Source organism: Hyla sarda, chromosome 12, assembly GCF_029499605.1.
Source record: "Hyla sarda isolate aHylSar1 chromosome 12, aHylSar1.hap1, whole genome shotgun sequence".
NCBI classification, from domain to species: Eukaryota; Metazoa; Chordata; class Amphibia; order Anura; family Hylidae; genus Hyla; species Hyla sarda.
In genome coordinates this window covers 63,973,976-63,989,502 of record NC_079200.1, presented here as the reverse complement: position 1 = coordinate 63,989,502, position 15,527 = coordinate 63,973,976, and the positions used below count along the sequence as shown (strand labels likewise).

The 15,527-nt window shown below is 40.3% G+C and overlaps 1 protein-coding gene across 2 annotated transcripts in view; it reads right to left on the bottom strand.

Moving 5' to 3' along the window:
• Positions 1 to 15,527, bottom strand: part of COL20A1 (collagen type XX alpha 1 chain) — a 156,600-nt gene that overhangs the window by 14,056 nt on the left and 127,017 nt on the right. For both annotated transcript variants that reach the window (XM_056547885.1, XM_056547886.1), the window contains 7 exons: positions 7,909 to 7,986; positions 6,490 to 6,576; positions 6,345 to 6,398; positions 3,905 to 4,000; positions 2,676 to 2,729; positions 2,291 to 2,344; positions 396 to 449 (listed from right to left, as the gene is read on the bottom strand). In XM_056547885.1, the coding sequence (XP_056403860.1) occupies positions 396 to 449; positions 2,291 to 2,344; positions 2,676 to 2,729; positions 3,905 to 4,000; positions 6,345 to 6,398; positions 6,490 to 6,576; positions 7,909 to 7,986 (477 nt within the window). The remainder of the gene's footprint in view (positions 1 to 395; positions 450 to 2,290; positions 2,345 to 2,675; positions 2,730 to 3,904; positions 4,001 to 6,344; positions 6,399 to 6,489; positions 6,577 to 7,908; positions 7,987 to 15,527) is intronic.

Genomic DNA, 15,527 nt, shown 5'->3' with positions numbered 1-15,527 from the left:
GTGGACTCACTTATGGGGGATACTGTATATAGATCCAATATGTACTTATTAAATGGCATTGGAAGTCCGCACCTTCATAATCAAGCATTTGTCTAAACCAGCTAAATACTGGGTATGATGAGATTTAGACACCCACATGAACACTGGTATACGGCATGGTTTATGTGCTTGCAAAACCCTGATCCTTCATAGCTCCACAGAACCTGATCACTATACATCTTAATATAGCAGTCAGCAGGCCACTTGGAACCAACTCAATGGAGTCATGAGGTAATAGAATCAATGTAAAGACAGGTCAGTAGGGGATTTGTGGCATCAGGCCCTGTAAAACACTCTTTCATAGATCTGTAAACAGCATGGAATTTTGCATTCATTTGATGGTTCATGGTCCTTACCCGAGGCCCAGGTGGTCCTGGCATTCCAGACATCCCTTCCACACCTCGTACACCCTGCACATATATACAGGTCAAATAATACAGTTGGAGTACGTATATGGTTAACAATACATTATACAAGCCTTTTCTTGTTATAAGTCAACAGGACCAGTTCACGGATATTAGCATTTTTTATAAAAATTGCAAAAAAAAGTGATTTATTGAAAAACCAGCTGCTGTTCTCTGTGGTAAGCAAAGTCCAACTGTATATTAAAAGGTCACATTTGTCTGGAGAGTTTTAGACGCATAATGAGCTGTCATGGAGATACGTGCCTCACTGCAAATGTTGACAATTTAGAAAACTGTTTGGAGAAAAGTTTCAAAGAAGAATCCACAAACTATGAAGCAGTAAAAATGTTCTGATACTATAATTCCAGTATTTCTCGTTCCTTAAGGCAACTGATGGCATTGGGAGATAGGACAGCCAAAAGAAAAACAAACCCATAGTCAACATTAGAGATGAGCAAACCAAAGTCGTAGAACCTGGGTTTGGTTAGATACCAGAACCTGATAAGATACCACATGGCAGAAAGGAGAAGGAGGAAGGAATACATGACCTTTGGGTAGCCCATAATGCTTTGCAAACAGCTCTCCTAGCTGATCAGGAGGCAGTTAATGAATGATAGCAGACCCACTATAAAGCCTATGCAAACAGCTTCAGCAGTCATTTTACAGATAGCAGGTGTTAGGTGAAGATCTCTGTGAGGGATAGTGATCAGTGAACAACAGAGATAGGAGTTGGACCACACAAACACAATATTTGTAGGTACAGCATCACATCAGAGCGAATCCTGCAAGATCTGTTTTAATTGCAAGTAAAGTGTAACAGTTTTTTTTTGTGTAGCACACTAATTGTGAAAAAGTGGATAATGATTTTGTGTCACTTTTGTGCACTTTCTAGGTGCAGTCACAGGGTATGTACTCCGGGTGCTATGTGGCAGTAGGGTGTCAAGCTGACATGTTAAACAAACCCTATGTCCACACCTATATTGGGTGAGCCCAGAGGCAGAACTCTCTATACCTGGATCATCCTAAATAGGTGGAATGGCCCCTTGCTTTCTCCCAGCCTATTTAGGATGATCCAGGATTAGAGGATTTTGAATTTGGGCTCACCCATATAATTGTGGACATAGGATTTGTGTAACATTTATGGAGGTGAAAAACACATTTATATCCTTTGTTACAGATAGGGAATACAAAGTTAAAGGATCCATTAATTGCAATACTACTTTGGTAGTTTACTTGGCATCCTGCTATAGCTGCCATTACCAATATGTACTAGCTGTACTAGCAATTTCCTTAAGAAATTGGAGACATATATCGGATATCTAAAGCTCTAAAGTTGGTGTTTCTAATTGTTCACTTTCACTTTAGGGATGTTCACACTGACAACACTAGATCTTTAAAGGTATACAGCATTGAAAAGGTTAAGAAACACAATAGAGAAGGGCATTTGAGAAGACGTCTTTTAAATCGTGAGATATACTAGATGTTTGTTTTGAGCACTTGTCAACCACTAGGTCTTAATTTGAGATAAGACTTTATCACCACATATTAATGTTATAGGACCCTGTTCACGTGATAGTTGTTGCGTCTCATTCTCCTTCAGTATAATGTTTTTAACGTTATATTTTGTTATTTTTTCATACATATTACATATGATGCCTTTTGTCTATAATCATATTAAAGGGGTACTCTGGTGGAAAACTTAGTTGTTTTTTTTTTCAAATCAACTGCTGCCAGAAAGTTAAACAGATTTGTAAATTACTTCTATTAAAAAATCTTAATCCTATAATGATTTCTACAATCCATATAACTAAGCATGTCACTAAGATCATCATCACTGCCATACATACCTTGGGTCCCATCATCCCATCTCTTCCTGGCATTCCCTCTGGTCCAGGGGGACCCTGAAGGAGCAGAAAAATCACTCACTTGAGCATTATTTGAAGCTCATGGGCACCAATAAAAATATTCAACAGGGACACTACGTAGCCTGTGCTATTTAACATACTGTGTCTTCTTATGTGGCAGAGCAAACTTAGGTCTTTCCTCAAGCACCAGGCCCTTGTGTATGACTGCTATGTTTGCACCCCGGTTTCTGGTCCCTCACCACTGTCCTGCACTTTACAGATTTTATTGATGGGATCCCCAATATCAACTTCTTAAACTTCAACCAATACATGAATTTTCCAAGCACAACAGTAGTAATGTAGTGTAAACAAAATAATTCTTTATTACCTGAAGTCCAGGACTTCCTATGTCCCCCTTTTCACCTTTCATACCTGGAGGGCCCTGAAATAAAATACATATTTAGTGAAAAGAGAAACTTGGGGAACCCAAACTCCAAATTAAATTTCATTCAGGACTCCTGAATTCCCTTTGTCCTGTAAGTGTTCCTTTGTTGCAAAGATTGCACTGGTATCTGCATTGAACGACCAATTTGGACTATTTTTAGGACCAGCTGCTATCAGTGCCCAGTTAAAGAGGTTGTCCAGTTTAGAAAAACCATTGTCAAAAACCTTTTGGTGAATTCTAAGCTAATAGTGGGGGATCCCTTGATCATTTCCATTTCTTGGCCAGAGTGAAGAGTGGCCATAAAGAGCTTCTCTTGTTCGTGACGACTTGCCCTGCATGCATTACAGAAACAACCCATTGAGGTGAATGGACACTGAGTAATTTTTCATTTCACCTGTGGTGGTGCTACAAGGAAATTAACATTAATTACCAAGTTTCCCCATAGATTATTGCTGATTCCTTTCTATAAGGGTAAAACTTCGTAATCTGTTTGAGGACCCTTCTAACAAACATAGATTGTCCAAAGCAGAGAACCAGTTTAGGATCAACACATTTAAAATGTAACCAATATAGCAGACTTTTATTTGTGAACCCTTAGATATGAGTAGGCTCCAATTTGGTTTAAAAGTTTAAAAGCTTCCCATAATCTTTTGGAAGCATCAAGGATAGATGGAAATCTCATCAAACCTCTCATCACCTCTTTGTGGTCCTTTGAGTGGACCTTAAGAACCCGGAGATGTGCCACCTGCAGTGTCCATACAAGGTCTACAACTCTAGTCATCCATTGTAAGTACTGGGGACATGTATAAATTGTAGGTTGAGTGCTGTGAGAATCTTAGAAAGGCTGTGTATGTGAAGGCATTCGGTGGCCAGTTGACCAGACATGATACTCCAAAAATGGCTGGATGTGGTTGTTACTTCCTGTCCTGTCCAGCACAAATAAACATGGCCCAAAATATTATGTAGATAAAGAGAGAACTCTTGGTACTCTTGTCACCGAGAGGATCATAGACGTGATGGTCACATCACTAGTTAAAGGGGTACTCCGCTGCTCCGTTTGTCCCAAACGCTGAGCAGCGGAGTACCCCTTTAAGGCATGGCATTAGATGTGGGCATGTGTTGATGGCATGTTGCATCTCTAAATGACAATAAATTGACCAAGCTATTGATACCATTGGTCCAGTAACCATCATCCCACGAGCTCCAGGAGATCCCATGCGCCCTCCGAGACCCTCTGGACCCTTCTGTCCAGCTACTCCCGCCTCACCCTAAAGAAAATAGAAGCAAAAAGAAGGTTCAGACTCTACACTATGTAAACTAGGAAAAATAATACATCCTACGCCATCTTTACAGATATTGTCACCTTGCTTTACATTTCATCAGCGTGTTAGACCCGCGTCTCCCTCGTGTTGATTACATTCCCTCTCAGTTCATTTCCCAAAGTGTTACGTGTTGATTTAATGCAGGTGGTGGAGGAATTAAAAGTTTCCTTTAAATCCCCAAGCACGATCCACTCCTCAGCATGACGCAGGAAGGGGGGTTATAAGAAGTGCAGTAATAAAATATTCCTCATTTATAGGTCAAGATGTGCAAGGAACACCATAAAATACAGCACAGGAGGAGACTAGGATAGCGGAGAACCCATTAAATGGGAAGAGGGGGGGGGGTGCTGCTGCCTTTGTGAGATAGGAGATACATGTAGACAAAAAGAAACTTAAAATAATTCTCTTGGTATCTTGGGTGTGTTACCATGACAACTATTAGACACCTCAGGAGGCATTTGGAAATCCAAAATTCACATAATTTTTCCAGAATAGAGGGTACAAAGATAAAACACAGGTGTAATGGACTGAATATGGATATTTGCTAACTCCTCCAGCTGTTTTAGAGACTTAAAAGGGCTGTCCAATTTAGAAAATCATTTTCATAGTCCTCTGTTCAAGAACCTCATCTATCTATAAAGAGAGTCTCTCTCTCTCTCTCTCTCTCTGGAGGGCCCATCCTGTCCTGCACTACACCCATTGATTTCAATGCCCACAGTGTAATGCTCCATTTCCCCTGTGGAGGTGCTGCTTTGAAATTGAGTACTCATTGCCAGATTTCTCTAAAGATTACAGATGGTCACTGGGGGTCCCAGCAGCAAACACAAAAGGATCAACTCATCCTCATGAAACCCTTGCAAGAAAGAGGAATTGTCTATAGCAGACTGCCCCTAGTGGAGAACCCCTAAAAAAAGGCAAATCTGACAAGGATGATTCCCTAGATTTATGGCGTTTGGGATAGCCAGGTGATGGTATTTCCATTGCTGGCCCAGTCCTAAATCAGACAGTCCCTACTAGTCTGGCTTCATAAACCCCCAGTAATAGGTAGGGGTTTCTGAAGGCTGGCAATATGGTATTACAGGACATACTTCACAATATCCCATTATTGTCTATATATTTAATAGATGAACATGTGCTGCACTCTTCCCCACCCCCTCAGCCCAACCCTATATAAGTAGTAGTTAGCTACACAAGGGCCATTTCTTTCCTAGCAGCCTCCCAGTCTGACTGGGAGAGCATGGTAAGTGAGCTATTACACCTTGTTCACACTGGTGTGGTGCTGTGCGGCGTACGTTGCTGCCGTGGCGCCGTGTCTGCGGGGGGGGGTGCGACCCATAGACTAGTTTGAGTGGCATTGGGGCCCGCTCTGCCGGTGGGTCGTTTCCCCCCCCCCCCCCCGTGGGCACTGGTGTCGCGGCGGTGGTGGTCGCCGCCCAGCGCTACGCCATTTTATGCTAGGGACGTTAGGGACCCACTCTGAATAGGTGGCCTTGACGTGGCGAGTGGGCTTGTACTTTTTGATCAAAAATGTATACTAACAACCTGTTAGTTTTTGATATTATGCTGAGAAGCAATCAGATCATTATACAAGATTGTAGATGTGCACCATGTCTGTTTTCTACCCGAATTCATATTTAATAGATGGGCTAGGTCAATTGTTTAAGGTAGTCCCCTTCTATGACATTAGGGACTATAGAGAGGGTTGAGGATTATGTTTGGTTCCATTAACTACATTCCTGCTATTAAAGGGGTACTCCACTGCAAAACATTTTTTTTAAATCAACTAGTGCCAAAAAGTTAAACAGATTTGAAAATTACTTCTATTTAAAAATTGTAATCCTTACAGTACTTGTCAGTTGCTGTATACTCCACAGGAAGTTATTTTCTTTTTGAATTTCCTTTCTGTCTGACTACAGTGCTCTCTGCTGACTCCTATATTCATGTCAGGAACTGTCCAGAGCAGGATATATTTGCTATGGAGATTTGCTCGTGCTCTGGACAGTTACTGTCACGGACAGAAGTGTCAGCAGAGAGCACTGTGGTCAGACAGAAAGGAAATTCAAAAAGAAAAGAACTTCCTCTGTAGCATACAGCAGCTGATAAGTACTGGAAGGATTAAGATTTATAATAGAAGTAATTTACAAATCTGTTTAACTTTCTGTCCCCAGTTCATTTTAAAAAAAAATAATCCAGCGGAGAACCCCTTTAATCCTATTCATGAACAATACTGAGATATCAGAAACATATCATATTCCACAGTTCCAGAAGATGGATGTACAAACTTTCATACCAACGTTCCATCTTCACCTTGTTCCCCTTTGGGTCCTCGAGGCCCAGGTGGTCCCTGTTAGAAGAAGAGGTAAAATGACACAATAGAACCAAATCTAACCATCTAAAACTATCCATCTCTATATGATGTAAAGTATGGTTCTTACAGGAGGTCCAGGAGGCCCTTGGGGCCCTTGAATTTCCGATGTGCAGGTGCAGGCAGATGGTGGTGCTGGACAGCTGTTCTTATCCCTCTGAAACAAGAAAGCAGTCATTGTAGTAAATCTAACATGGGATATATGTAGTAGATGATGGTGATGATGACACATGACCTGTGGTGTTGAAGCTAGGATAGTGCCCATGATGTTGGACCTACAGGGGTAGTTATGATGCTGGTAGAGGACTTGGGTGTTGAAACAATGTGTGTTCCAATGATGTAGCCACCATATGAATAAAATACACATCTGTCTCTGTATACATGCTTAGAATGATGTCACTATTTCACTATAAAAGCATCCTTAAAAGGGGTACTCCAAAGGATAGGGAATAAGATGTCTGATCGCGGAGGTGCCGGAGGACTGGCATTGCAGGGCGGAGGCTTGTGACCACACGTCACGCCCAGCTCGTGAAGTCACGGCCATGCCCCCTCAATGCAAGTCTATGGGAGGGGGTGGGATGGCTGTCACAAGCGGGCGTGGCTGTGATGTCACCAGCCTCCGGAGCTGCGCCCGACACTCTAAAGGAATGGTGGGTGCAGCAGGGGTATCGCGGGGGTCCCCAGCGGCAGGACCCCTGTGACCAGACATCTTATCTCCTATCCTTTGGATAGGGGATAAGATGTCTTGGGGCAGAGTACCCCTTTAAAAAGAATGAATCCAATAGAACCTTTAACCTAAGACAATGTTCCCCACCCATAGCATGTCAGGACATGATAGGAGTTGCATTTTGCACAACAGATAGAGACCCTCAGGTGGGGGATCATTAACCAATCGAATTATACATTTTCTTACACATTATCCCTGTGTATTGACTTCACCCCTCGCTCCTAGATCCCTTCGGTGCCCATAATATCTAGTACCTCACAGTGTATTATTATTGTCAGCATATTCAGTGCAATATAAACGTCAATGTAAAGATCGCACTTCATATTTAATTAGGAAACTTGTGGAGACTGCAAATGCCGGGAACCTATAGGCCCCAAGGGGACTAGTTACAGAACACCAGCAAATTCCATAGTTACAATTCCGCAAGTCCATAGAAAACCAGCTGAGAAGTAAAGACGAGTGGCACTCTATTGTAAAATGATGTTATGTTATGGAGTATATACACTGTAATATGGGCAATGGCCGTTTCACAGCAAGCATGTTGGCCAATTGAAGTGCTTGGTGGCTAGAGGACAGCCATTGCCTATATGCCTCCTGCACATGGCTATGACTCAATAATAGACTATTAATCTTGATTTTACAATAGTGGCTCATCATTACTTTTCTGCTGGTTTGTATTCCATAGTTATGCTTGACATTAGGAGTATCTATTGATAAGCACTGGGTAAGGGATGTAGTAGCAAAGTGCGCTCATCTACTCACCTTGGCTGGGACATCACAGCATCCGTCTCCTTCTGGAATCTCAGAAGTGCAAAATATAAAGAATGACTGGAGCTCCATCTGAAACACAAATATTAGAGGGTTTGGTTCATAGGTAGACTGCACATTAGCTTAGTTCCTGGAGGCCGTTGGCCAGTGTGGTCCACAGTACAGTTTAAATGGGCACTCTCATTAAAACTAATATTTGCTATTTCACTCCTTATGGTAAATAAAGAAAATGTTTCTAATGTACTTTGATTGTAAAAAAATGAAGCTTTCTATATTTTATTTGTGTTTAAAAAAGTTTCCACTAGGTGTCGCCCTACTTGTCCAGAGCATATTTTCCCCAACTCTTGCACAGAATTTGGACTCCTGCTGGCCTGGCAGAAGTCCAAAATCAGGAAATGCAGTCTGGAGTGCTGAGGAAGGGATGCAGCCTTAGCCAATCATAGCTCATCTCACACTGAACTGCTCTGAGCTGTGTGTAGCAGAGTGAGGGAGCAAGTTCTCCCCTGTATGGCTTCAAATGATGTCACGCCTGCTGGGGAAGGCCTCTTGCTAGTCTGTCAATCTGACAGGGGCTGAGCAGAAACTACAGAGCAATATCAAGGTAGAAAACTAAGAAATTATAAAAATAAAGTTCGGGCGTGGTTTATCATGATGGAGGCAGTGACCTGGGAGGAATAAACTATTTAACAAGATCATGACAGATACTCTTTAAGGGTAGGGTCACACTTGCCGTACTATGCTGCATATTTGCTGCGTATTTTCCTACCCATTGATTTCAATGGGTAGGAAAATAAGCAGCAGCAAATATGCAGCAACAGCATGTGTTACCCTACTCTAGATGGGTTATCAAACAAAAGGAACTTAGGACAGGCTCTAACTGTCTGATGGAGACCCCTGCCCTGTTATATAACCATAGCTGTTTGTACTTTATGCTTTTCCTGGCCTGAATTTCTGAGTTTTCTTGCAGCTACAATTGTGAGCCGTATTAGCTCTCCTAGAAGCATATGTGTCACCCTTCCTTTTGGTATGCTCTATAATCTTGACGAGAGTGATCCCATGGGACCCAAACACCACCCTCCAGCCTATTGTATAACCATAGCTGTTTGTGCTCCATGCTTTTTCTGACCTTAGTTTCTGGGACATAAAGTAGATATCTGGAAGCTACCATTGTCAGCCATATTAGCTCTTATGGGAACATCTTTGTCCCCTTCCCTTAGGTTATGCTCTAAGTGCCTAACGGCAGTGGTCCCTGGGGACCACTAACCTGTTTATGGAAATTTTGGAGCTGTTTATGCTTCATGCTTTTCCTGACCTGAGTCCCTGGGACAGGAAAGTTGAATGGGTGCTGCTTCTCCCAATCTGATACCAAGTATACCAATCTGAGGAAGGGTTAATTGCCGAAATGTGTCATTGGTTCAAATAAATTTCATCTTTTAATCGATCTTCTGACTCGAATCATCCCTTTGGGAGAAGCAGCGCCTATAGAGGGATTTTTTCACCCATTCGACTACATGCACTGTGGAGAGCCCTGCATCGGCTTCCACTTCCCTACGGCTTCGCAGCACTCCCGGGATACGAGTACCCCTTGCATTGGGGTGATATGCGCATATTTGTTGCGCTCTATGTGAGCACAATATTAACCATCTCTTCTTACCTTATTGCTGTCTTGGGATAATGCACTAGGCGCCTGTGCGGTTTCTTCTTTTTTTTGTCTCCTATTTCTACTGGGACAGGAAAGAGCTGTCTGGCAGCTAACACTATCAGCCACATTCATTTTTAGGGGACATTGTTGTTACCCCCTCTTATCAGAGTTTAAAGGAACATACCCCTTAGCTTGATTGTACAGAAAAAGCCACAATTACAAGGAATGTTAGGAGGAGAAGATGATTGGTAACATTAGTGAAGGAGGATGTTGCAAACTTCTCCTCCTCGGATTTTAACTCTGGAAATAAGTGCTTGAAAGAAACACTTCTTCTGTGCTGCACCTAGGCTCTGGACTGCTATTCCATGGCAATTTCAGAAGAGCATTTTATGACATTTCCTCTTTCTGCTACATTTAGAATGTAAAAGATCCATGCACAATATCATGAATCTCCATTATAGTGTCCTTTAAGATCTGTCAGGAGATAAAAGAAAAAAAATGTTCCAGACTTACTCTATAACTGGTGCTGATCCTGTCTGTGTGCTTAAATCCTGGATTTCATCTTTGTATGGCTCCTAATTCCCTTGTTTATGTTAGTCACACTGCATGCAGTTTACAGAGGAGGAGGGGGCATTCCCTTGCTAGTCCTTACATCTCAAGTGGGAACTTCCTCACGCTTTAGAGCTAAAAAATCACTACTCTGTGACACGCCCCCGGCTCACAGAACAGGCTGCATGCACAGAGCCCTGCTTGTTACGCCCATACTTTCTGCATTTTATCTTGGTACTAAAGACACACAGGCAATAGCTGAAGAGGCAAGACGATGTTCTGGGCAGTGGAAGGACTTCTAGTGATATGAAGTAAAGATTATTTTTTCACGCAAAATATATACATTTTTTAACAAAGCTATATTAGATATATAAAACGTTTTTGGCAGTGCCCATTAAAGCTTTACACCCCCACCTCCTCCCCTTTCCCAACCATCTCTGCAAAAGACTTTATATCTCAGCCTGACCACTGTAGAATCAGCCACATTGATATAAACATAGTTCGCCATTTTGTGACCCATGGAGAGCTATTTATGATCAACTGGTTGCCCAATGCACTTTTCCTCCATTCTTCTGCTTCCTTTATCCCACAATCTGTTCTTTCCCTGTATATCAGACAGAGAAAACTTTATTGTTTCTTTGGCGCATTAAAAAGAGTAATGTATGCCTATACATGGTCGCACATTTACCACAATAATACAAATTAGGGATTCCATTTATTTCATTGATGATCTCATCTTACAAAAAACTGCTATAACAACATGGTAATAACACCCCCTATGTCCAGCAGTTATAGGCACAATGTTGTGTAATCGGTTGCTGCATACTCAGACACATTGTGATGGTATTTAAGGACAGATGCCACCCGGCAGCTCCCACAGTTCATAATTAAATGAACACGTTGATGTTCGGCTCATTTTGTCCCCCATCAGCGATCCCCTCTCTACTGACCCACGCTGCTATAAATAACCAGATGCTATCGCCTTGCTTTAAACGCCCTCTGGAGAACCGGACTCTTCTCCATTCCCCGAGATGCAGGAATCAGTCTGAGCCTGAATCTCTTCCAAATGACACCCATTGATCACTGGAAATTTAAAATGTCTCAGGTTAAATAAATCTGGATGACGGATGAAAATAAGGCGTTCTGTGCCGGGGCTGATATGCCGGGAGCCTACGCCGACACAAGGGTGACATTGCATTAGGGAGAACAATGAATGACTTTCTGATGCAGATTTTGGACACTATGAGAAGACAGGCATAGCTTAACCCATTCTGTGGTGCGAGAAAAATTAAGGAATCGGCCACAGTAATTGGTATAGCTTGAGTATCTCCTGTATTTAATGATATATGTACAGCTGGTATAAGTTATATATCTTCTGTATATAGTGATATGGACCATGCTGGTATAACCTGGGTATATACTGTATATCATTATATATGTACAGCTGGTATAAGTTATATATCTTCTGTATATAGTGATATGGACCATACTGGTATAACCTGGGTATATACTGTATATAATTATATATGTACAGCTGGTATAAGTTATATATCTTCTGTATATAGTGATATGGACCATGCTGGTATAACCTGGGTATATACTGTATATAATTATATATGTACAGCTGGTATAAGTTATATATCTTCTGTATATAGTGATATGGACCATACTGGTATAACCTGGGTATATACTGTATATAATTATATATGTACAGCTGGTATAAGTTATATATCTTCTGTATATAGTGATATGGGCCATGCTGGTATAACCTGGGTATATACTGTATATAATTATATATGTGTACAGCTGGTATAAGTTATATATCTTCTGTATATAGTGATATGGACCATGCTGGTATAACCTGGGTATATACTGTATATAATAATATATGTACAGCTGGTATAAGTTATATATCTCCTGTATATAGTGATATGGATCATGCTGGTATAACCTGGGTATATACTGTATATCATGATATATGTACAGCTGGTATAAGTTATATATCTCCTGTATATAGTGATATGGATCATGCTGGTATAACCTGGGTATATAATTATATATGTACAGCTGGTATAAGTTATATATGTCTTGTATATAGTGATATGGACCATGCTGGTATAACCTGGGTATATACTGTATATAATTATATATGTACAGCTGGTATAAGTTATACATCTTCTGTATATAGTGATATAGACCATGCTGGTATAACCTGGGTATATACTGTATATAATTATATATGTACAGCTGGTATAAGTTATATATCTTCTGTATATAGTGATATGGACCATTCTGGTACAACCTGGGTATATAATGTATATGATTATATATTGTGACATTGTGGCAAGGAAAGGGTGTATTTCCCTAGCTGATCCTGGACAAACCTCCACCTGGGGCCTTATTATTGAAGTAGCAGAGAGGGGAAGTGTGTTTAAAAGGAAGTAAGTGTGAAAAGGCCTGGTGGGAAAAGGGAGAATAAAAGTTGAAGCCAATCCTGAGATAAATCAGGGTCTGTCCCATTAGTACTAATGGAAGCTGAAATGGGCCATACAAGGAGAACTAGAAGAGATTAAAAAAAAACAAAAAAAGAATAGCCTACTTAAAGTGACAGATTTTTTCACTAACAATGGAAATGGTTCTGATGGAAAAGGGGAACAATCAGAAAATCTTGATTTAGAACTAACCCCTGAACCATCGCAGACATACACATATTGTCAAACTATAGATATGGAGATTCAAAACCCTCAAGTGTCAGCAATAAATCCTACAGTCTGACAAATGCAACTGGATTGCCATATTAACCCACTACATTTATTGCCACAAATGGGTTTGTTTGCTGATTTGACATCATCTATACAATCGGACTTACGCTCTGCTGTAAAAAGTGTTCAAGCCGACGCAGAAGACCGTACACGTCGAAATACAGAGGAATATAGAGGAATTCCCGAAACTGTTGGACCGGAAAATTTTATGGTTTTCATTAAAGATTTTTTCTCTATTCTCTTAACAGCTGCAACTGAATTGGACCTTTGCATTGATCGAGCTCACCGACTTCCTAGGTTATCAAAACTCTCATCAGCCATCGCCCGGGACACAATAGTAAGACTTCATTTTTTTTATATAAAAGAGCAGATAATGAATGCCATGCGAAAATCTCCACCCTTGATAGAAATTTTTTAATATCTAACTATATTTACAGACTTGATAGCAGTAACTCTAATGCGTAGAAGAGAGTTCTCTGAAGGGACATACATTTTTACGAGAAAACGGAATTCAGTACAGATGGGGGTTCCCTGTAAAGGTTATACTAACATACAAATATGTGGTAGAATCCCCAAAAGATCTTCTGAGTCTATGTCAGATGTGTAGAAAACTCACAAGAAGGCCATAAGATGACTGAAGAATGGACAAAGAAATAGTAGAGGATACTATAGATTAATATTTTTGGTAGAGGTAGAACCCCTGAAGAACCTTTTTTTTTTTTTGCCTATGTCAAAAAAGGGAGGATACTAAAGATTAATATTTTTGGCTATGAATAAGATATAATATAGTAACCTTGTGTGTTCTTTAACTTTTCTCCCCCTTTTTGCCACCTGAATTGAACGACTTGAATAAGTTGTAATTAAGAATGCTGTTTTTTTGGTTATGATATATATATTTATTTGCTAATACCCCCTCAGACAGAGGCCCTAAAGGTCAACATATGGGCCCTGGATGACCCTTTGGGAACTAGAAAGAAGTTCCGTGTTTTTTCTTCCGTTTTTTAAATTCTTTTTCTTTATATGAATGTGTGTGATTGTGGTAATAAGAATCATAGACCAGAGGAAACTGAGTGGATAGATGGAGGATTTGCAATATTATTTTATTTTGATAATCAGATTTTGGGCAATTGGAATCACCTACCACCATGGGAATTTGCGTAGTGTCTATCAATTGTAAAGGATTAAATCCTCCATATAAGCGATCAAAGGTGTGGGAGGAGGCCAATCGTACTAATGATGAAATAATGTGCCTCCAAAAGACTCATTTAAAGGAATGAGATATTTGGAGATTACAACATAAAAATGTTCCTTATATTTTTGTAGCCCCAGCTCTGGAAAAAAAAGGGGGGAGTTGCTTTAATAATAAAGGAGTCATTAGCTGTTGTAGACCCGTAGGTGAAAATTGATCCTAAAGGTTGGTTTATAAGGTATTTTTTCATTCATTAATAGCTAAAAATCCTTTCGATCGAAAACAAAGAGTAATTGTATTGGGTGATTTTAACACAACTATATGGCCAAATGCAGACTCAACTTCCTCTCGTACTCTTATTGAGCCCACAGATATTATATCCGTGTGTGGACTTTATGACGTGCGGAGAATTCAGCACCCAACTGAGTGTGACTATACTTTTTTCCCCCACCGTCATGGAGTCTACACCAGGATTGATTATATATTGGTCACAGAACCTTTGTTGCAGGCTATCGACGAGTCATCGGTGGGGACAATGACCTGGACAGATCATGCCCCGGTCGCAGTAACCCTTCGTTACTCCTTGGTGGATAACAGTTCATTCTTATGGAGAGCTAGTTCACATATTATATCAAATCCAGAGCTTAAGGAAAAATTGGCTAATAATATTAAGGACTACTTTGACCATAATAAAGGCACGGTAGAGTTACATTGTACTCTTTGGTGCGCATCCAAAGCTAATATTAGAGGCCACATAATTAGTCAAACATCATATAATAAGAAAAAAGGCATGTACATAGAATTAAAATTCAAGAAGAACTGGTTAATTTACATAGGCAAAATAAATTTCAGTTTTTAGCTTGTTTGGCCAACCGTATATCTAAACTCAGTGAGGAGTTGCATTTGTTAGACCTGTATAAATATGACCTAGCTATGAGGCAGCTTAAGGTTCAGCATTATGGACAATCTAATAAATCTGGGTCATTTTTAGCACGACAAGTTAAAGTAAAAAAATCTAAATCAATAATAACATATTTACAAAATCAAGATGGAACAAAAATTTTTAACCCTCAAGCAATAGCAGCTTTTTCAATATATTACTCTAGTTTATATTACATCGTAAATGACTCGAGCATCCCTCATCCGACATTAGCTTTAATTAAAACATTCTTATCGGATATATCTCCTTCAAATCTATCATTGGAACAATTACAAAATTTAATAAGTGATATAACAGAAGCAGAAGTATCAAATGCAATTAAAACTCTTAAAGATGGAAAGGCCCCAGGCCCAGACGGCCATTAATGATTTTTATAAGACCCATATGGATACTATTGTTCCACATCTTACCTGATTATTTAGACAAGTCCAACTTACGAGTAAGATGCCAGCTGATATGTTGGAGGCTGTTATTGTAACTATCCCTAAACCTGGGAAATCTATGATAAATGTAGAGAATTATAGACCGGTT